At 33.0% G+C, this 24,827-nt stretch overlaps 1 protein-coding gene across 11 annotated transcripts in view; it reads right to left on the bottom strand.

Moving 5' to 3' along the window:
• The window catches only part of CAMSAP2 (calmodulin regulated spectrin associated protein family member 2), a 141,983-nt gene that overhangs the window by 32,155 nt on the left and 85,001 nt on the right, over positions 1 to 24,827 (bottom strand). For 8 of the 11 annotated variants that reach the window (XR_004229318.1, XR_004229320.1, XR_004229319.1 and 5 more), the window contains 3 exons: positions 18,838 to 18,870; positions 13,831 to 13,972; positions 11,609 to 11,748 (listed from right to left, as the gene is read on the bottom strand). Coding sequence is in view for 8 of the 11 variants with exons in the window: in XM_031937101.1 (XP_031792961.1) it covers positions 11,609 to 11,748; positions 13,831 to 13,972; positions 18,838 to 18,870 (315 nt within the window). In the remaining 3 variants the exon portion in view is untranslated. The remainder of the gene's footprint in view (positions 1 to 11,608; positions 11,749 to 13,830; positions 13,973 to 18,837; positions 18,871 to 24,827) is intronic. The other 3 variants (XM_031937104.1, XM_031937106.1, XM_031937107.1) reach the window with 1 other exon arrangement.

The raw sequence follows: 24,827 nt of genomic DNA, 5'->3' as shown, positions 1-24,827 counted from the left end.
AGAGAAAGAAAGAAATGGCAAACTACTCTAGTATCTTTGCCAAGAAAATCCCATAACAGGGTCACAAAGAATCAGACATGATTGAACAAGTGAACAACTTATAATATTTGTTTTACAAAATACTTTCTCTTCATAATCTGAGTTGAATAGTTAAACGTTAAAATGAGGAAAATGAAGATCAGAGAGTTAAAATGATTTGCCAAGATTCCTGTTGCTTGGTTCAGTTTCTACCATTCTAAACCTTAGTTCTGGATTGGATCGCTTAACTTGTGGATTACAATGGTTGTCAAGACTTTCCTATTTTTAATATCTCTATTTTAAAAAATCTTTTGCATACACAACTGACAGATTAATAATCTTTAAATACCATTTTAGTTCCCCATTTACTGAAAATGTCTAAAACAATTTGCTCAGGGAAATGAGGTTACAAAAATGAATGAGGAGCATATGAAGGCAGGATAAATTTTAAAATATCAGGTAGAATGTGACACATGACAGAAAGTACATAAGTTTGAAATAGAGGTATGCACATAATAGAGAATACTAAATGGGTTTTTTTCAATTGGCCTGTGAAAAATGGAAAGATTTTTTGACAGGTAGAGATGGGGAAAGAAACATTATGGGCAGAAAGAATCAAGTATGCTAAAAACAGAAAGGTAGAAAAATGCTGCATGTGATCAAGGAACAGCAAATATATCCATTTATTCAGAATACAGAGTCCCTGCAAAAGAATAATAGTTGGTAAAATTTGGAAAGATAGGCCTAAATTCTAATGGGTTTGGATGGCTAGATTGAAAAGTTTGGATTTTATTCTGTAGGCACACTCAGTAGACATATGCTAGAAGAACCAGATCATAGCAATCTTGATATCTTACAATAGTGAAAACAAAAGAAAATTGAAATTAAATGGAAGGAGAATTCACATATATTCCTTGATGAGACAAATAAAAGAGTTAAGTAGAGTTCTGGTATGTTTCAAAAGGCTATATGAACATTGGAACAAAGGGATGGAACATTAAGTTATATTACAAAGTAATATAAGATAACATATACAAAAAGACCCCTATAAAGAAAACTGAATCTTAAATACAACATTTGTTGTAGAGGATGAGAAGGGAGAAGAATTTCATAAACCTTTTAATAGTACACTGATTTTTAGCAAAATGGTGCAAAAAGAAGTCTTGGGAATAAGAAATGGAACTAGCTAAAGGCTCAATACATAAGTCTCCCACACAAATACTGAACATATTCCTTTAAGAAGTCAGGATTTGCTAGAGAGAGCAAGCAATAAACATTGTCAAACAAAATTAAAATTATATTCAAACAGTCAGGAGCAGTAGCTATCTGATAGGGAAATCATTTCCAAATCAGCTATATCTGTATAATCATGAGACATTCAAACTTGTCATAACAAAAATAAAATTCGATTCCAAACCAAGAAAAAAAAATAAACTACTGATTTATATGCCTCCTTTCCTACTTTTAAATCTTAAATAGATAAAAGTATGAAAAAATAAATGCTATTTTACAAAAGGTCACATCTTTACAGTCCCATAATAATTAAAAGATGCAGAAAACCCAAATTCCACTGTCTTTATCTTTTAACTATTAAAAAAAATTGATTCAGTAGAAAGTCCTTCCCACAGGGCATCTCTTATGTTACAATCTTTTTATTCTCGATCAATAATATCAATGGAGGCATAAATGAAGCCAATGTTTGTCACTGTCATGGTTAACATACAGTATATAGTTCAAATGGAAGACCACAAAATCTACTGGATACATTTGCAAGAAATATACAAGCCCTGATTGTGTCAAATACAGTAGATACTTCTAAATGAAATCATGAAAAGATCATCCACACAGGAAAAATCAACCAGATCAAGAATGCCCATTATCCTAACAGTGACATACAAGGCCAACCTATAGAGCAGATCCAATCATATCCTGTACAGCCCTAAGAGATAGAAAAAGAACTGAGTTCAGAATTAAGTCAATCAATAACTGCTTGCTATATACCTAAATAAGAAGTAGGTCAGGACTCTCTTTGGGAAATTACAGAATTCTTTTTAATAATTCTAAACCTCTCCCTGGAACACAAATCCATTTTTAATATTAACCCTCCCCTTCTTTCAGAGATGTTGAATGGCTATGAGTAATGCAATGCCATGGATTTAAAGAATTAGAACTCAAAGAACAATGGAGAAATGCTTGGTACAATATGAGAAAACTGCCACGCCTGATGTTACCAGGGAGGTATATGACTGGAAAAGGCGGTAGGGCAGTTATATAATGAAAGGAAGGGATAACAATATATAGCCTGGAAGTGGTAGAGATAGAGAAGATTTTCAGTTGGCAAGAACTTGTGGTAGATTTGTAAGATGATACAGACAATTGTTGCACAGGATGAGTTACAATTTGCATAAGTAAAAGAAATACTCAACCGATAAGATCATTGATCCACTATCAAAGTCAGAAGGCAGCTGAAGAGCAAAATCAAAATCAATACCAAACTGATCTTATCAGGTGAAAAGACAGCATCACATTCCATGATTAAAAACTACACCCTGACAAATTCAAACAAATTATTGGACCCTCAAAATGGAAATGCATTAGTTAAGCAATAAGCACTTAATACATATGCTTATTGATTAGCTGATTCATTCCCATTCACTATTATATGGAAGATGCTGGTGATACAAAAATCATGAACCCTACCTACCTGGATGGATCCCTTACAAATTTGCTACAAAATCTCAAGTGGGCAACTCATTGACATGGGGCAATCCTATTAAATCTTCCTAAAAAACTCATTTATACCACTCATCACAGTTTTCCAAACCTTTTCATCCTTCAATCCTCCCACAATCTTCCTCTTCTCCTACTCTTTCAGTGGAGAATCTTGCTTCATTTCACTGAAAACATTGAAGACATTCTCTGAGAGCTTCTATTTATCCTTTCCTCCCTCCTCAAGTCACATCTCTCAGGTGCTCCCAAAGCCACACACTTTGATATGCAGAAGTAATAACACTCCATCTTTTCTAGCAGACTGCTCCATTCTTTCATCATCACTTCTTCACTTATCTTTGATATCTTGTCTACTGATTCCTTCCCTAGAGCCTGCAGATATGCCCATGTCTGCACTATCTCTGAAAAACTCTTACTTGACCCATCCATTCCTACTAGTTATTGTTCCATCTCTCTCCTCCCTTCTTTGGCTACATTTCTTGAGAAAACCATCTGCAGTAGATGTTTCCACTTCCTTTTTTACTCTCTTCTTAATTCTACTGTCTGGCTCCTAACCTCATCATTCAGTTCAAACTGTTCTCTCCAAAGTTACTAACAATTTCTTAATTGCCAAAATCTAATGGCCTTTTCTCAACCCTCTTCCTTCTTGACCTCTTAGTAGTCTTTGAAACTGCTGATTATCCTCTTCTCTCTAGATTTTCAGGACACTACTCTCTCCTGGCTCTCCTCCTGCTTATCTGACCAGTCCTCTCTTCTTTTGTAGGATTCTTCATTCAGGGCATGCTCACTACTTGTGGGCTTTTCCCAAGGTTCTATCCTGGGACCTCTGCTTCCTCTTCACTTGGTGATCTCATCAGTTCCCATGGATTCATTATCATCTCTATGCTGGTGAAACTTAAATTACTCACCCAGCCTTAACCTTTCTGATGACCATTTTCAACTGTTTATTAAGGCACCATGAAGAACTGGATGTCTGTAGTGATCTAAGACTCAAATGTGTCCAAACGTGAATTTATGTTTCTTCCCTAAACCCTCCCCTCTTTCTAATTACTGTCCTCCTCCACTCCTCGTTCTTTCTCCCTCCATTTCCCTTATTTAATCTATTGCCAAGACTTGTTGATTTTACTTTGTAATTTTTTTTGTATATGCTTCCTTCCTTCTCTCTTTTTTTTGACATGACACTGGTATAGCTGGTGAGAATCCGGGTCATATGTCTTAATCACACTCTGGTCCATCTTCCACTCAGCTGTCAAAGTGATACTCCTAAAGCCTAATCCTGACCACATCATCCTAGGATTCAATAACCTCCAGGAGCTTTCTCTCTCTCTTCTCTCACTCACTCTAACACATACATACACACACACACACACACACTCACACACACACACACACACACACTCTCTCTCTCTCTCTCTCTCTTTTATTTGATGAGTTGCACTTGACAAAATAGGGAAGAAATGTGGGTTTTGAGGGAAAACATAATTAGTTGTTTTAACCATTTTGAGTTTGAGGTGTCCAAGACACTCAATCTGAAGTGTCCAGTTGATGATGTGGGACTGAGGAATTTGGGAGAGATTTTGTTATTGTTTAAGCCATTTCAGTCAGATTTTGAACTGTTCATGACCTCATTTGGAGTTTTCTTAGTAAAGATACTGGAGTGGCTTGCCATTTCCTTCTTCAGCTCATATTACAAATAAAGAAACTGAGGCAAATAGGATTAAATGATCTGAGGCTGAGAAAAAAACAGATTATACAAGAATTAAAAGAGAAATGTCACAAAAATCCAGAGAAGAGAAAGCACTGGGAAAGAGAGTGGTCAACAGAAGTAAAATGAATAGAGATTAAATTAGAATTATCATTTTTATTATATTAGTTCATCCTAACCATGAGCAATTACTATTTTTCCAATTGTTTAGATCTTAATATGGGTAAAAAGTGTCACATATAAGTTGTGTTCCTGGATTTGTCTTGGCAGGTAGACACCCAAGTATTTTATATCATAGTTATTTTTAAATGGAATATCTCTATCTCATGCTTCTGGATTTTGTTGGTAATATAATTTATGTGAGTTTATTTTGTATCTTGTAATTTTGCTAAAGTTGTTAATAAATTCAAATAGTTTCTTTAGTTGATTCTCTAAAATTTTTTAAGTATAACATCATACCATTTGCAAAGTTGTAGTTTTGTTTGTTCATTGCCTATTTAAATTCCTTTCCATTTCTTTCACTCTTATTCCTATAGTTATCATTTTTAGTACAATATTTAAATGATAGCATCCTTGCACCCTAACCCCTGATTATACTAGAAACACTTCTGCTTTGCAGGGAGCATATTGACTTAGAAAACCATAAAGTAACACTGACTATGGTGTATTATATTTTTATTTATTAAACATTTCCCAATTATATCTTAATTTGGTTCAGCTATCAGTCTAGCAACTTTGGACTATTGTACCAAATACTTCTGAAAAGTAATATTTTTCAAGATCAAATACTTCAGAAAAGATAAAAAACTAATTTTGATGATTTCCTACACAACTAACACAAAGCAATTGCCAAAGCACAGAGGCCAGAGAGTCCACAAATTACTTCAACATTTCATTTCTTTACCAAGCACAGAAACATAGAAGTCAAGGAAAATGCCAGTTAATATATAAATCCATTTACAAAGCATAGCAAAGGAAGATGGTGAAAGATTACAACCAGTACTGCCTCTCTAGCTTCTCACTAGCTGCCTTCAATAGGAAATATCTAAACCTTGCCTAAAGGACTTGACTCTTTCATGTCCCGAATTCTCATGCTAGGATCCTCTGGTCTGATTCATGATTGTTTCTCAAGGCCCACTATTTAAGACTGACTCCCGCCATGCCTTACTTTACCCTACAGCTATCATCTTCCTATCAATTGACTGGTTTTTCCTATTTTACTCTCTACCCTAGCTTTTTAATTCTTGAACACTATAGTTAATACTGAAATTACTACTGGAAAAGATATTTGCAGTCTACTCATCTATGACCCCATTATCCCAGTAATTTTCCAAAACAAAATACCTTTGTCTGGCCAACACTGCCCTATTAGTGTGGTCTTCTTCCATTAAAATATAAATTTTTGTAGGGCAAAGACTGCATTACTTTCCTACTAGTATCCCAAGTGCTAGGTACATGATTAATAAAAACTTTTCCATTCATTCATTAAAAAATAAAATAGTATAAGGGAAAATGTAATGCAGGAAGATTGGTCTGAGTCCCAGTTAAATTGTATTATCACAAGAGCATTTTGGAACAGATATGCCAGCATTTTTGGGTTTATCACAAATGACAATGGAACCACCACATTTGGGCTTGAACCCAAATTCCTTAATGTGCTGTATTATAAAATAGGAAGAACATTTAAGAAAATAAAAGAGGGAAAAACAGATAAGTTAGATCAAAACAAATCTGTGATGGAAGAAAACTGGTTTTTAAAGCCCTGAGGGATTGACTTGATTCCAAGGTATTCTGCCTTATTATATGTTACCAAATTTCCTGCTTCTCCATCATTTAGCAAACTTGACCCCTCCAACTGGTCAACCCAAATGGCAGTCCATTCCAGCTCTTTTGTACCAGTCATCCACCTCACATGAAATGCTCTTTCCCCCACGAAAGTCCTCAAATCCTATAAGGTCTTACTCTGGTCAAACAATACCTCTTGTAAGAAGACTTTCCTGATCCTTCCAAATGCCAATGTCCTTCTTATGCACTTTATTCTTCATATATTCATTCTTGTATATATTATTTCCCCCAAAGAAATATAAGTTCCTTGAGAACAACTGTATATCTGGGTCATTTCCATTTCTTAGAGAAGTATATGTCTCTTAGCACTATCATTGAATTAAAAGGGTTTGCTCCATTTAGTGATTATTTGGACCAGCTAACTTTCTAAGACTGCAAATTGTGGAGCAAGTTGCCAGCCCACATAGGTAAAGGATGTTTCCTCATTGGAAGTTTCTTATGACAATGCAATCATCCCAATGGTTACAAAGAAGAGAATAAAACAGCTGCTGTTCATAGGCCACTCAATACCAAGATACTGTAGAAGATCATAATATCAAACACCAAGCTTTTTATCATCCTGGTTCACCAATATCTCAGCTCCTATACTGATACTTCAACTCTTATTTTCAGGGGTATAAAAGAATGATAATATCTTTGATTATTCTGGACATTCATGGGTTTTCTCTCTATAATCCAGCACCCTGAAAATTTCTCTCTCTAAGCACAAATTACTTTCTCACTGCTTCACTCCTAAACCTAATCTGCATTTTCACTGTTTTATTAGTGTGGAGTATTAGGGGAAAATTATCCGTTTAAAAATTTTCCAGCAAAAATTATAAATTTCTAGAAGGTCAAAAAAATAGACTTTCTAAATTCCAATCAACAGGGTTTTATTTTGTTTTGTTTTTTAAATCAAGAAGTATGTATGTACATTTGGCAAGAAAAGCCATACATATTAAGTTAGTCAAAATAATGATTCAGTTCTGAGAAAGTATTCTATAGGTTCTGTTTCCTATTATAAATACAGTATCATTTAAGTCAAAGTGAATGAAAGAATAAAAGAAGTCAAAAGAGAACAACAAAGGATTCTAAGGCACTGCTGGGCTGACATAATAGGACACAATGGGCATGGTTCCTATTATGATCCATGAACTCAAGGTATGATTCTGGAACGATAGGCAGAAGGTAAAGAGACATAATGCATAATCAAATAATAGGCCCTGGAACTTTCTAGAATTATCTATATTTTAAGTCTCTACTTTTTGCCATTCTTATTCTATGTATCTAACCAATTGATCCCATCAAACAAGCACCAATACTTCATTTTTTTAAATTACTTTTATCTTCTCTCATTTAAGGTTTTTTTTTCCTGCAAAGGATATACAACAAACATGTTTGACCAGACAAAAATACCTAACAAAAGGCTCTATTGAAATTTGCCTTACCTAGACACAAGTGCATTCTATGTTAACACAGCTAAGTAGAAACACCTTAATAATAGAAATAGCTAAATAACGCTCACTTCACTTTATGATAAAATCTCATTATTTAGTGACAATATCCATCAAAATCAAAATTTAAATAAATTAATGAAAAATCTAAAGTCATTAAAAAATACAAACAACTTTGAATATTATGATTACATTTCAATCGCCTTCAAAGTCAGATAAAATTGTAGATATATTTCAGTTAAAGAATATACTTTTTTTCCAGGAAAAAGCACTTACAAGTATAAAACTGTAGCAGCTCTTTTTGTGGTGGCAAAAAACTGGAAATTGAGGGAACATCCATCAATTGGGGAATGATTGAACAAGCTGTAATATATGAATGTAATGGAATACTTACTATTGTGCTATAAGAAATGATGAGCAGGTAGACTGCAGAAAAACCTATGAAGACTTACAGGAACTGATACTGAGTGAAATGAGCAGAATCATGAGAACATGCTACACAGTAACAATAACACTGTGTGATGATCAACTATTATTGGTTTAGCTTGGCAATACAATGATCCAAGACAATTCCAAAAGATGCATGACAGAAAATGCTATCTATATAGCTAGAGAAAGAACTATAGAATCTGAATGTAGATCAAAGCATGTAATTTTCCCTTTTGTGTGTGTGTGCATGTATGATTTTTCCTTTTATTCTGTTTCTTCTTTCACCGTATAACTAATGTGGAAATATGTTTCCATGACTGTACATGTATAACCTATGTCGATCACTTGCTGTCTTGAGGAGCAAGAAAAGGAAGGAAAGGAGGGAGAAAAATTTGGAATTAAAACTCTCATAAAAATGAAGGTTGAAAACTATCTTTATATGTAATTGGAAAAAAACAAAATACTATTTACCAAAATACATATTTTCATTAATTTTAATACTATGATATTTAATATGGTAATAGAAAATTAGCAATAATAAGCAAAGAAAAAAATTAAAGGAACTAGAATAAGCAATGAGGAAACAAAATTATGGCTCTTTGCAGATGACTTAGAAAATCCTAAAGAATCAATTAAAGAAACTATTTGAAATTATTAACAACTTTAGCAAAGTTACAGGATACAAAATAAACTCACACAAATCATCAGCATTTCTATATATTACCAACAAAATTCAGAAAAACAAGATAGAAAGAGAAATTCCAATATAAAATACTTGGGATTCTACCTGCCAATGACAAACCCAAGAACTATATGAATACAACTATAGAACACTTTTTACACAAAATGAAGTCAAATTTAAACAAATAGAAAATATTCATTTCTTATGGTTAGGATAAGCCAATATAATAAAAATGGCAATTCTACCTATTTATTCTGTGTCAAAACTATCAAATTATTTTACAGAGTTAGAAAAAAATAATAAACTTCATCTGGAATAACAAAAAGTTCAAGGATAACAAGGGAATCAAAGAAAAAAAAATGCAAAAGGTGGTTCTAGGTATACTAGATCTTAATATGTGTCTTAGAACAGTACTTCTCAAAACAATCTAGTACTGGCCAAAAAACAAAGTGGTAGATCAGTGGAATAAATTAAATACAAACTATATTTTAGTAAACAATCATAGTAATTTAAAATGCAACAAACCCAAAGATCCAAGTTTTTGGTATAAAACTCATCATTTAACAAAAACTGCTGTGAAAAGTGGAAAACAGTATGACAGGAAGTAGATATAGATCAACATTCTCATATCACATACCAAAATAAGGTCAAAAGAGATACATGGTTTATACATAAATGGTGATATAATAAGCAAATTAAGAAAGCATGGAATAGTTTATCGGTCAAATTTATGAATAAGGAAATAATTTAGGACCAAATAAATTACAGAGAGCATTATAAAATGTAAAATAGATAAATTTTTATTATATAAAATTTAAAAGTTTTTGCACAAACAAAACCAATGAAACCAAAATTATAAGGAAAGCAGAAAACTGGGGGGAAATTTTGCAACCAGTATGTCTGATAAAGGCCTCATTTCTCCACTATATAGTGAACTGAGTCAAATTTATAAAAATACAAGTTATTCCCCAACTAGTAAACAGTCAAAGAATATGAACAAAAGGCAGTTTTCTGATAAAGAAATCAAAGCTATCTATACTTGTATGAAAAAAATGCTCTAAATCACTATTGATCAGAGAAATGCAAATTAAAAAAAAAAAAAAAAAAACTTTGAGGGACCCACCTCTCACACCTAAAGAGACTGACTATTAAGACAAAGAAGGAAAATATTGGATGTTGGAGGGATGTGGGAAAACTGCAACAGTAAAGCACTGTTGTGGAGTTCTGAACTACTCCAATCATTCTCGAGAACTATTTGGAACAATGCCCAAAGGTCTATCAAACTATTCAAAATCTTTGATCATAGCAGCTCTTTTTGTAATGGTTAAGAACTGGAAATTGAAGGGATACCCATAAAATGGGGAATAACTAACAAGTTGTGATACATAACTGTAATAGAATTAATTACAATTAAAATAGATTATTATGCTGTAAGAAATGACAAGCAGGACAATTTCAAAAAAATTTGGACTCACATGAACTGATACACAGTGAAGTGAACACAACCAGAACAGTAAATACAGTAACAACAATATTGTTTGATGAAGAAGTGGGAATAATTTAGCTATTCTCAGCAATACAACAATTCAACATTATCTCAAAGTATTATTGATGAAGCATATTATCTGCTTCCAAATAAAAAGCTGATACTGATTGAATATAGCCTTCAGTATACTATTTTTCACTTTCTTTTATTTGAGTCTTGTACAAAATGACTAATATAAAATGTTTTATATAACTGCACATGTATAACCTATATCTGATTGCTTACTGTCTCAGGAATGGGGAAATATAAAGAAGGAGGGAAGAACAAAATTTGGAACTCAAAACTTTAAATAAAAATGTTAAAAAATATACATCATTATCTATAAATTAACAATACAGAAAATAATTAATTTCTAAAACTATTAAAAATATGACATTAATGCCAGGCTTCATATTGAAGTCCTTTTATGTTTTTTATCAATATTTAATGTAAAATTTAAGTCTCGGGTTCAGTTCTGTCACTTTATGAAGATAAAATGAGACACTGTATTTAGAAGAGTTTTGGAAATTATATAAAACTATACAAAATAAAAGGGTATTATCATAATTAATAGAAATAAGTAAAAATTTTGAAAATTCCATCCGAACAAAACTTTAAAAATAACATTATTTTGAATCTTTAGGTTTTTTTTTAAATTTGGAAGGTGACATACTTTAAATTATTCAAACAAATATTAAAACATTTTTATATTAAATAGTTCTGTAATATAATTTCCCACAGATATTGGTTTTCTCCTCATGTGAAAAATAATGCTTTTTACTGCAACCTAAATTTTATCCCCGTTTCTCCCTATAAATCATCTAAACCAGGGTCCTCAAACTACTGCCTGTGGGCCAGATGCAGCAGCTAAGGACGATTATCCCCCTCACCCAGGGCTATGAAGTTTCTTTATTTAAAGGCCCACAAAACAGTTTTTGTTTTTACTATAGTCTGGCCCTCCAACAGTCTGAGGGACAGTGAACTGGCCCCCTATTTAAAAAGTTTGCGGACCCCTGAACTAAACATATAAAATATTGTGTATAAGGCTAACAGAAAAACAGTAACTGTAAACCAAAATTAAGACAGAATCCTACCTATAGACATCCTAATAGTACTGCCAGTGACCTTCAGAAAACATTGGAAACCATAACCATTTATGCAACTAGCTTCTACTCTATTCAGTGAATTTTAACCAATATGAAGCTTATAAAAATCATATCAATAAATATAGTTTAATTTACCTTTATAGATGATGCAGCATAAAGCATATCTTCAAGGGTAAAATGGCAGCACTGGTTCAAATACTCTTGGCAAAATTCTTGAATCAGTTGTAGATTATATAAGCTGTCAGCCAATGACATAGTCTCTTTCAAACAAATATCTTGAAAAAGAAAAAGAAAAAAATCTTAATGCTGAAATGATGATAAAGTGTTTTAAAATGATAACAACCTCTTGACAAAGTCTTACATGAAAAGTCTTATCAAAGTATGGAGGTGATCCTAAGATCTCAAAGAGCATGATCTCAAGAGCTTAAGATCTCACAGTCTCTACTGTGGAGGACAGGAACTCTGAAAAGGTATAGTTAAAGCTCAGCATAATTGATTTACTCCTACAACAAGATAATTACTCAGTGGAATTGATGAGATAATTGGTTCCCTAGTGATATAATTGTAATAGAGTATTTAAGAAGTCAGAGTCAGACCGAAGTGGGAGCAGAGACTGAGATGTGCAGACTGTGAGACTGAAGGAGACAATAGACTTTGGATTTTATTCCTGACTATTCTCATGGTGATTATTCTGCTGAGTCAGAAGACACTCCAGAAAGCTAACCCAGACATTACATTCTACAATGATGAAAAAGACCTTGAAGCAAAGGATTATTATATGTGGTTTCCAGGGGCTAGCCTGGTTTAGTAAGAATAGCCTATTACAAGTAGGTTGGTTACTCAGTGATAAACCCTTTATTTATAACCACATGTAAAGCAAAGCAAAACAAAACAAAAATCAAAATAGAACTCAGATGGTGGCCCCTTCCCACTTAGCAACAGAGTGATGGAAAAGGAATCAGAAGGTACAAAAAACTGAACATCTTATAGACTATAAATATCAACTTAGCTCTTGTGTGTTCAAATATGAGATCATTGTCTAGTGAGTAAATAGATATAACTAGAATAACTGATACATACTAATCTTTACATTCTAGTTATAAGCAGAACTGGAAAACTAAAGTAAGTTCAAAGCTAAAAGGAAGGATGAATCCACATGTTCTTGGAGAGACCACCCCCCCCCAAAAAAAAAGACAATAAGATATATCTTCTGGGATACACTCTTATATTGCACGACAATGCCTTATGAGTATTTTGCGAGGCGGCAACCATGAAAATCAACTGTCCAACCCATAAACAAGCATTATTAATAGTGAAACTGGGGTAGCTAATTGGTGCAGTAGACAGAGCACCAGCCCTAAAATCAGGAGGACCTGAATTCAAATTTGACCTCAGATACTTAACACATCCTTGGCTGTGTGACCCTGAGCAAGTCACTTAATCCCAATTGCCTCAGGAAGAAAAAAAAGTAAGACGCTGGACTTTGGGGATGTAAAGAATGATGCTGAACAGTTGCTGCCTTCAAAGAACATTATATCAGGAGTGACAATATGAATATGTATATATAAAAGGTAATTTTGAGGAAAAGACACTAGCATGAGGCAGGGTAGGAATCAGGAAAAGTCCTACAGAGAAAATAGCATCACAGCCAGGCAATGAAAGAAATTAGGGTTTCCAGAATGAAGAGGTGATAAGAGAGTACATCCCTGTCATTGTCATGAGGAATGACCTATGCAAGGCAAGGATATGGAAGGTGGCGTGCCTGCCACTGACAATGCAAGTTGGCTTTAAAGTGAATGAGGAATAACAATGTATTACAGATATAGAAAGGTAGACTGGATGTAAATTGTCAAGGGCTTTAAATGATAAACAGAGGAGTTTTTATGTGACTCTAGAGGTAACAGGGAGCCATTGGAGGTTACTGAGAAAAGGAATACCATGGACAGATGCATGTTTTAGGAAAGTCACCTTGGCAGCTGCAGGAGGATGAATTAAGAAGAAAGAGATTGAGTTAGGGAGATCACTTAAGAGGCTACTACAAAAGTCCAAACTCTTTTCTTCATTAATAACAATGGAATTCACATTTATACTACATCATATAGTCCCATAAGAAATGGTATTAAAGAAAACAAAAATATGTGTAAATATGTTGTATTTCGATTGTCTTAAAGAAGCAGATTCAATATGTGTCTATTAAAAATATGAACCTTAATTACTTATAAGTAATTCATTAGTATTATATATACAAGTATAAGCAACTCATTACTTATATATATCACACATAAATATATATATAAAATACAATACTATATTATACTCAGAATCGTTATACTGAATTATTTAGTACAGAAACTTACCCTCTAGTCTGACAATATCAGGACAGTAGAAATGGATCAAGGCAGCTAAAGCACAACCATCTGTACCATCCTTCAAGAGATTTTCTACTAATGGAATACAAGGAAGCTGCTTAAGCAGTGTTGGCTCTTTCCTATATCGAGCCTATCATATAAAAGGAAAAAAATTAAAACAAGACATAGTTAGTGACATGGAAAAAAGTGAACATAATAGTATTGGGTGACAAATACTCCAATAGCAAAATATTAAAGCTAGCAATCATTTTGCTATAAAATCATCATCAGATTAATACTTTCTATATATTTTTAAATTAAGTATACAGAACATAGGATAATTATTTTAATATTGGTTTAGAATCTTGCAATTTATATAACATACCATGAAGTTTAGATCTTTAAAAAGCTCATATCACAGGGTGTTCCAAAAGTCTTAGAGCACTTTTAAGTGTTAATAGATTATTATTAACACTAAAACTAGACAGTTCACCAAGGATACTGAGGTAGCACAGTGGCTAGAGCACCAGACCTGGAGTCAGAAACACAGGAAAACCTGAGCTCAAATCTACTATCAGACTTTTACTAGCTGTGTGACCCTAGGAATAGGGTCTTGTTTGCTTTGGTTTCCTTATCTATAAAATGAGCTGGAGAAGGAAATGGCCAACTATTCCAGTATCTTTGCCAAGAAAATGCCAAATGGGGTCAAAAAGAATCAGACATAACTCAAACAACTGAACAGGACTTTTGGGACATACTTTGTAATTTTAATCATTTTTAGTGACTAGAGAAAAGTTTACATCTTAGTAAACAAACATCCACAAACAAGTTCTGGACAACAATATGTATACAGTTTATCAATTCTATCCAACTAGAGATAATAATTTTCTTTCACTTTGTAATAAAATTGTTATATATAAAAATGGCACTAAAAATAGATAAGATTTTCTTAAAACAAAAACAAAAGTATGCATTACAATTCCCCATTTTTTTTAACTCGGGAAAAATACCTGAAAAAACAAAATACCACAGGATTACAGATTAAAGATGAAACAAACATTGGATTAAAGGGTTATCTAGTTCAGTGCTTTCATTTTACAAATAAAGAAAAATGAGTCTCAAAAAAGTTTAGTGATTTACCCAAGATTTCACAAGTAGCAAATTGCAGAGCTTGGATTCAAAATTAGGCTCCCCTACGACTCACACTATGCCACATTGCCTCCAACTAAAATAGAATTTTGTCCCGGAAGTAACTGAGATAAAAGACAATTTTTGAAACTCAATTGTAAAACAGAAAAATCTTATAGATGTCTTTACATTGAGAATCACTAAGCTGTAGAGGAAATCAATGATTATTTTCTTATTCTCATAATCACTTGAAAAAAATAAAAGTAATTTTCTCTAAAGACTTCATATAAAAGGAGCAGGTTTAAAAAAAATTTTTTTTAATTAGTGAGATTAGTTTATAAAAACAAATAATAATTCTGTCTTTTAAGTTATAAAGCATAACTGATATGTTTGAAGAGTGAAATGCATAGAATCATAGACATTTGGCAACAAGACATTTATAAATAATTGAAACTTATTTTTTTTTTACAGATGAGAATATTTGTATACATTTTTGCTTTTATCTGTCCCTAGCACCACTGCAATACCAAACAGCTTTCAATTATATATAATGTTCAAAAGCCAAAAATGTTTATATTGAATTGTTTCTTTTATTGGAGCCAAAATTTCCAATTCTACCTAAGTTGACAATTCAGAGTTTAATTTTATAATTAGTGAGATAATGAAAATAACTGGAAGTGAAAATACGATTGGAGAAAATAAAATTTTACTGACTAGGAGCATGTTCTGGCATTTCTCTAATATTTAGATGAGATATTCTGAAAACATTATACAGAAAATATATATAATGTAATCTTCTCATTTTCAAATTACTTTCCCAATACCACAGAAAATAAAACTGAATGCAAGAGATAACTAAAAGTACTAGCAATACTATTTTCAATTACATTATTGGCTTAAAAGACCTTTATTAAAATCTAATCATTCGTAACATTACTACAATAGGAAAATGCATTCCATTATTCATTAGATTATAATAATGGGAAATAATAATTATAAGGTTTTTTTTCTAGCTAGTAAACATATATTAAGAATGAAAATATCATAACTTTTCTCTTTTCAGGGATATGAAGAGAGGCCCCATGTAGGGCTTTCAAAGTGTATAAACTATCCATTAATCTTAGAATACCTACATTCATAGAATAATTTGCTTGTAGATTTTGTATTTTTTTTAACTGCTACCTATTTCTGCTACTTTTTCCTTAAAAGATTCTCCTCTTCCTATTTTTATAACTCAATAACAGCACTTTTTGAACCTTGAGTAATTCTAGTCCTAGAATACACTGTATGAGAAAAATATAGACACAGAAGTATTGCCTGACCATGAAAAAGGTCTCATTTCTGCCAAGGAACCATTTAATAAAACCAATTCATCATTTTTCAAATGAAACCAAAGTAAACAACGTAATGGAACACTCATACAAAGAATAGATACTCAGAAATAGAATAGACTCTGGCCTGATAGGTTCTGTTTATAAAACAGAATAAGGTCCAGTCCTAGGTTTGCCATGAAGAAGTTCAGAGGATTCCCTGTGAATTTTGACCTATTTCAGGTCTGCCCTTGGGAAATCTAGGGAGACAGAGACCCAAGGCCAAAATTGCCCAGAGCTGTTTCTAAGCAGAGCCAACGCTTCTTTGATCTAGATTCATTCAATCATTCAAGAAGTATTTATTCAGTCTTTACTATGTGCCAAAGAATGACCTAAGCCCCAGAGATAAAGATAAAAGTGAAAACAATTCTGCTCACAAGGAATTCTGCACCAGGATCTACCTAATATTGAAGGAAATGTTTTGTTGTGTTTTTAAAAGGTAAAAGATTGTGTCTTTGAGAGTTATAAGAAGAGCAAATTGTCCTCTAGGGTAAAGGACATTTTACTAATCTCTATCTTCCGTATTATTTCCTATTAAGTGGCAGCTCTATGTAGTTGATAATATAAGCAGTTTTCTACTTTGGGGTGCAATAACAGTATGGAGTATATATACTATTAAAGATTCAATATACTGCATGCCATATGTTTATCCATTTTCTTGTAGATTCTATCCCAGAATAAGTATCAGCCATTTAACAAGGGCAAAATAATTCTAGCTCCTGAGTTACCTATAGCTTCACATGTGATTCCTAAGACAGATTTTATGCAATCTAGTCACCTCACAATTAAAGAGCCAATATATTTCTTATCTTTTCTTTTTTCTTTTACAAGCAATTAAGGTCATAACTAGGGTCAGGGTCATACAACTAGTAAGTGTTAAGTATCCAAGGGCAAATTTGAACTCAGGTCCTCCTGACTCTGGGGCTGATGCTTTATTCACTGAGCCATCCAGCTGCCCCAAGAGTCAATGTATTTTTAGTCTGATTCCACTTAAAGGGGCTCCATAGTTTTTTGTTTTTTGTTTTTTAAATAAATACATAAAAAAACAGTTCTATTTCTAACAACAAAACTGAACAAAGCAATTCTTATCCTAAAATGGGATCTATATGGGGTATTGCAAAAGTCTTGGTGTAGTTACAGGTTTTAAGAACTTAAGAAATATAAATGCTACAAACATAAACTAGCCTTTATAAGCTTAATTATTTAAACATATTTAAATTATTCACAAGCTTTAGTTTTGCAAATTTTAATATATTAAATTATAAATGCTAATTTTAAGAAGACGGGCCACTCTTTCATTATGAATTGCATGTGCCCACACTTTCTAGAAAACACTTTCTAAGATTTGGACAAATGAATCAGAAGCATGGGTTCTCTTGCTTACCAATAACCATGGTTACCTGTTAATGAATTTTTTTTCTTGCAGGGTCATATCAAAACTGTCTTTTTTGTATCAAAACTTTATTCTTTAATTGACCTTAGAGCTGGGAAGACTGATGCAATTCTTTCAGTCAATGAGCAATAGCTGAAAGTTCAAAAATCAACTACAGCAATGTATAAAACGACAGAGATTATACTGAATTTTGATGAGAAATATTAAAATTTTAAATAATTAGCTTTTCAAGTATTGTTTTTGTAAGTTTGTAGCATTTAAATTTATTAAATTATTAAAGCTCAAAACTCCATTAATGCTTCTGAGACATTTTGAATAGGATATTTGTATTTATTTAATTTCAAAACATTAACTTTAAAGATCAAACTCAAATTTAAAATTATATATATGGGAGCAGCTAGAAGGTACAGTGGAGCATCAGCACTAGATTCAGTAAGACTTGAGTTCAAATCTGACCTTAGACACTTATTATTTACTAGCTGTGTGATCCTGGGCAAATCACTTACTCCCAACTGCCTCACAAAACAAAAACAAAAACAAAAATTATATATATGCCAAGCATAATAGTTGAGGATAAAAACATTCAATGAAAAATATAATTCTTTTTCCTCCCTTTCCAACAATTTGGTCAATAAATTATTTATTTATATTTATAAAAATAAAATACAAATAAAGTTATTTTTGTGAAAAAGGTGATTTCTAAAATCTTAGACCAGCATTTTATATATTCTGTCCAACTATAAGGCTACAATAAATCTGGCAAATTACAATATATCTAAACATTTTTCATTGCAATCTTTTAATTGTAATTACCACTACTACTGAGCTTGTTACAAATAAACTAGACTCTATATCCAAAATCCTTTTTTATTATTTATGCCATGATATGATGGGCTGAAATTATTTCAGATTAACTAAGGGATATTTATTCTTCCCATTATTTTAAACCTATTATCTAAATCAACCTTTTACATTTTATTTTCCCCCTTCTTACATTAAAATAACTAGATAATCTATCATTTGACAGAATTACATGAAATGAATTACAACAGCATGACATGGAACAAAGCCATTCTAAAATGAAGCTAAAATAAAGATCAAAGTGAAGCAGTTGGGCAAACTTACAGGAACCAGTTTCCAAAACCATTTGGAAGGAGACTTCAGAAGAGGCAGCAGAAAAAAAAGAGAGAGAGAGAAGGTAAAAGGCAAAGGGAAAATTTATCAGAATTTATTTTAAAGTAGTGTCTTCAACTTTCTAAAAACAGGAATTGTAAGTACACAGTATCCATATAAAATAGGAATAGAGATTCATCGAAGAGTTACATATTTTCCTAAAATACAGCATTCACTCTGATAAAGACTTTTAAACATTATCCTATTGATCCAGAAACACCAGAATTTCCAGTTTTTATTGAGCTGATAGGAAATTTCAACTATGAGTTTTGGCATCATAATATTCAATTATAAATGAAATCTGAAAAATAGGCAGTCAAACCATACCACCAAAATAAGTAAACTGGTAGTGCAAAACATATTTGTAATTATTACAACCAGTAAGTTAAAATTTAGCACTGCTATATGAGTCTTTATAAATAAATTCAATAAGGTAAGCTTCTTCTCAAAGGGTAAGGTTGATAGTGACATATTGGCAAATGGCACACAACTCCTTATATAAGGAGTAAGTAGTAATTGAGTAAGATGAAAATTTCTATTGCTAATTCTAAGATTTGCCCAAAATGCCCCAGGCAGGTGGATCAGTAGAGGTTTTCTTTCTTGGTCACCACAATCACCTCACCTGATTTTCCTATAGGGGTATGTCAAATTTAATGACCCTTAATTGGTTATTTCATACAGTCACTCTAAAAATATCTAGTTAATACAACAAGTAACTGTACTCATATTCAGCATAAATTTGAAATAATATTTATGCATTCATTAAACAAGGATATCAAACATTTACTATGTGCCAGGTCAGGCACTGTGTTAAGTAGTTACTTTTATAAAGGAAAGGGATGGGGGAGGGAAAGAGAGAAGGAAAGGAGGGAGAGAGGAAGCAAGAACAAAAGAAAGGAAGGGAGGGAGGGAAGAAGCAAGTAAAAAAGAGAGGGAGGGAGAGAGTTTAAAGCATCAGCTTTTTATGATTTTTATGCCAAAGTTTACAGAAGAAATGACCCCATGGTCATTTGGAAGAAAGCTGTATTCAGAAAGTAACACAAGAGACATATCCAAATACTTAACACATCACCTAGAGATTCATAATATTCAAGCTGGCCACACCTTTAACTATATTTACTGGATTTTTAAAAGGGAAATTCCATTCTTTTGGCATCAGGATTCTCTCTAAGTCCCCTTTCCCCAAATTAAAAAATATTCAACACTGGAGTAAGCACTGAAACAGAGCAGCCTCTGCTTAGATTTAGATAATGTCTCATTCTTTTATAACCAGTCAGGCATCAGGACTACCTTAACATAGAGATCCCCTACTCTCACTCACCACAAGATAGAACTAGAATCACAGAATTTAAGAGATGGTACAGTACCCTTAACCCACACAATTCCTAAAATGGCATACCAGATATTTGGTCATTCAGGATCTGCTGGAAAACCTCCAAGGAGAGAAATTTAGCATGATTGGACAGCTTTAATCGATAGGAAGTTTTTCCTGACATTGTCTAAATTTGTCAGCCTCTCAAATCCATAAAGTCACCTGGTTACTTCTCCCTTCTCACATTTTTTCTTCTCCTCCCCAGGTTAAAAAACCTCAATTCCTTCAACTAATCTTGGGGTGGTTACATATCAAAGGCCCCTTTATCAATCTGGTTAGACTCCTTTGGATATAATCTAGATTGTCACTATCCTTTCTAAAATGTGATGCCCAAGATGGTCTAGCCTTTTTCTCCATGCTTCACTCTCCTGAGGTGTATGCAGATTTGACACTGATTAACTTTTTTTATTTGGGAGCTATAGAGGAGGGTAGAGAATTGGGGTTAAGTGACTTGTCCTGGATCACACAGCTATTAAGCGTCTGAGGTCACATTTGAACTCAGGTCCTCTTGACTACAGGACCGGTACTCTATGCAAAATCTCTTCATCTCTCAACTCTCATCCAACACCTACCAGAGAGTCTGTGCCAAATATAACAAATGTTTACTGGCTTACTTAAGTCTCCGCTTTCAAATCTAAGAACTGGTCATAAAAATCTTACTTATCTCACAGGGTTTATTGTACATATATAAAAGAAGCCACAAGCTGTAAACTGTTATAAAAATGTTTAGTGATTGGTCAGCATCCACTTAGCTACTGTATGACAGCTGGAATTAAGAATACTTCCAGCTGAAAGAATGAGTCAAAGGAAAGGGACAAGAATAGGACCAAGTTGGTGAAAACCTTGTTTAAAGGTATTGAGGCAACTATTTTTCAACCTGACAACAATGAATAAGTTTGTTTTCTTGGGGTCAGATAATAAAGCTATAACAGACAACTTCTCAAAGTTTTATCACTTTGGGATTCACATGGACAAAAGAAAACAAATACTAAGAAATACTGCCAAAGATTATAAAGTATTAGTCAAGAATCTAAGCCCCAACAGGGAAGATATAATTTATTTAAAAGCTGCATTTTAAGGAAAATGCAATTAGAACTAAATAATTATCATCCAAAGTAGTGTCTTCTTTTGATTTTCACCCCTGCAAAAGCCCTAAGATTCTTCTGTTTTATAATGTAGTAAATGTTATGATAGAAAAGCACTCTATATTTTACAAGTAAAATATAGTTAAAATGAAGTTATCAAATAAGTATGCAACAAACAGGTTAATGAACACTGTCGATTTAAGAGAATAAAAGAACTCATACTTCTTTCTAAGTATTCATTTTTGCTCTTGCTAAGTCAGTCCACTCACTGCTCCTCAAACATGCCTTATACTTTGTGTGCCTCATAGTATTTGTATCAAAAGACTTCAAAGATCATTTAATCCAAATCATGCTTGAAATGCTACAATATAATCTATATAATATGTAATCATTCAACCTTTCCTTTAAGTCTTCCTAGTAGAGGGAACCCACTATCTCCTAAAAGACTATTCCACTTTTAGACGGCACCAATTCTGACTAAGTTTTTCTTTATAGTAAATCTAATCTTGCCTCTTTACAACTTCTAACCAATGCTCTCAATTCCATGACCCAGGATCAAATAAAACAAGTTGAGGCAGTTGGGTGATAAAGAGCACTGTGTCTGAGGTTAAGAAGACCTGAATTCAATTCTGACCTGACACTTGACTAGTTGTGTGACTCTGTGCAAGTCACTTAACCTGTGTCTCGGTTTCCTCATTTGTAAAATTGAGATAATAACAGCACTTACCTACCAGGGGTGCTATGAGGATTAAATGAGATGATTTTTATAATACAGTGTGTCTGGCAGATAATAAGTGCTTAATAAATGCTTGTTTCCTTCTTTCTTTTACATGACAATCCTTCAAAAAACTGGAAACAATTACTATTGGCCATACTCTATCTTCTCATCTCCAAGCTAAACATTCTCAATCCTTTCAACTAATTCCTCATATGGCACCATTCTTAAAACCCTTTGCTTTCCTAGTCGCCCACTTCCTTTTTCTTCTCACAACATTCTTAAGTAATTTCTTTGCTCCTTACTGTCCCTTTCTTTGCTGCCACCACTGAGCAAACTTCTCTTCCTTTGAAAATTAGAAGATCAAAATTTACCACCCAACAATGGTGATTGTAGTCTATTAGCCCTCAGCTGGGTTATTTTATCTCCTTTCTCATGGAGCTCAGCACATGATTCACCACTTCTTTCTCTCCTCTTCACTGCTTGACCTTATACCAGGAGATTTCAAGATATACTTTTAAAAAATGTAATGAATCAAAACCCAACAAACATGAACGTTTTCACATACCCCCCCCCAAAAAAAAAAGATAGCTTAACATACATGTTGACGCTTCTTTAATATTTTGACATTTCAGGTTCATTACTCTCTTCAAACCAAACAATCTAGTCCTCAGCTCCACCTCAGCCACACACAGGGATTAGTCAGATTGTAGGTTTTACCCCCAGCCACAAATGTTCCACTACCCTGGCATTCCTCTCTCTGATCATAACATCTTATCATTCCATTTCTCCCTATGCCTTATTGCTCTCCTCAATCTATGCTTATCCCCCTCACTGTGACCTCCAATTCATCCACCCCTATTATTTTCTCAAGCCATTAAGTCCAGTCTGCTTTACTCTTTTCCCTTTGCTGGTACATCATCCTTAATATACAGCCTAAGGGCGAGTATATATTGCAAGTCTCTTTACAGGACCACCTTCTATTCTCTCTCTACTCTCTTACTTCGTGGCCTCATCAGTTCCCCTGAGTTTATTAAGATGATTCTTAGATCTAAATATCTAACCCAGCATAATTTCTGAGTTTTAATCCTACACTTATTAAACTCATTATCAACATATTTCAATGCTCTGCCAAACTTTAATATCACTCTCAAAGAGGACCCAATACAACAACCTCCATGTCATTCTTGATTCCCACGCTTCTTTTAAGTCTATATATTTGTTGTTTTCTTCCAATCAGTAATATCCTTTTACATTCGTGTACTCCAATTTGTTTAACTATCCCTCAACTGATGAGCAACTACTTTGTCAATGGCACCAACATACTTTCAATCCCTTGACTCTTCACTTTCTCTCACTGTTCTACCTCCCCCCCCCCCAAAAAAAAAAATAGCCAATGTTTTGATTCTACTTTAGTAATATTTCTTAGATGGGATCCATTTTCTTTTCTCACGATGCCACCAGTAGTACTAGACTTCGTCACTTTGCACCTGGCCTACTGCAGTGGCCTGTTAGCCATTTTCCTCGAGTCTCTCTGCACTCCAGCCCATCCTCTATTCAAAGCCCAAGTCATTCTCTAGTTGATAGGCATTGAGTAGATACTCTCTTGACAATTCTTTGCTAACATAAAAAATGCTGTTAATATTTTGGTATATATGGGAACTTTCTTTTTGTCATGCTGACCATGTTGAGCCCAGCAGGGATATTTCATCAATTGTCAGGACCATTTTGCAGATGAGTCACACAGACTTTAAGTGAATTGCTCAGGTTCACACAGCTAGCTAGTATCTGAGGCAACATTCAAGCTCAGATCCTCTAGACTCCAAGTATTATGCCGTAACTACTATACAATATTGCTTTTTATTATTCTATTTATTTATGAAATTTTCAATTAAATTCTTATTTTATTCACTTAATGATAATTTTGTTTCTTTGCTATTATGGTTAGGTCTTGTTTATTTTTAATTCTGGCACTATTTCAATGTTTTAGAAAAAAATTTTTTTAAATTAACAACCCCCTCACCCTTCACATCATATCCTCATTTCCTGAAAAAAGAAAAGAAAAAGAAAACTATTGTAACAAATATGAGTAGTTAAGCAAAACAAATTTCCAGATTGATTCATGACTAAAATTGTATTTCAGTGTTTTTCAAGAAAAAATATCTATGAAGAGTATAGTCTTGTCTCTATGCCTACAATTCCTCAAATATAATGAAATATCAAGCAATGAGGCAATCCATTTAGCAGAAATCGTTAAAAATTCAAAGTCCTTCTTCCCATTTAAACTATGAGAATAGCTAACAAATAGCATAACTGACTATATTTTCCTCTTCTCTTTTCTTTTCTACCTTCCTTAATAAGTAATAAAAATTACCAAATGGCTGACAAGACAAAGGCAAAATAACAAAAGATATTACATAATCCACTAAGTGAATAATGAGTTACTAAAATAGAATCTGTAAACTTAAAACATTAAAGTTATGTAAAACTATTTAAGAAGATCCAATTATAATCTACAAAAATACATTTAAAGTATTAATGTTATAAAATTACCTTTAAAATTTTTGTTTTAGTACATAACAAAAATTTGCCAAGTACAATCTTCTAAGAGTTTGCTCAAGAAAACTTTTTAAATTGTGCCCATATAATTCCAGGGTCTGTCTTGGCAGGTAGACTCCCAAGTATTTTATACATTGTCTACAATTATTTTAAATGGAAAGAGTTTCTTTTTCTATTTGTTGATGCTGGACTCTGTTGGGGTTATACACAA

The sequence above is a fragment of the Sarcophilus harrisii genome, chromosome 4 (assembly GCF_902635505.1).
Source record: "Sarcophilus harrisii chromosome 4, mSarHar1.11, whole genome shotgun sequence".
Lineage (NCBI taxonomy): Eukaryota > Metazoa > Chordata > Mammalia > Dasyuromorphia > Dasyuridae > Sarcophilus > Sarcophilus harrisii.
Note: the sequence above shows the minus strand (reverse complement) of the source record. Positions and strands in the feature narration are given on the sequence as shown.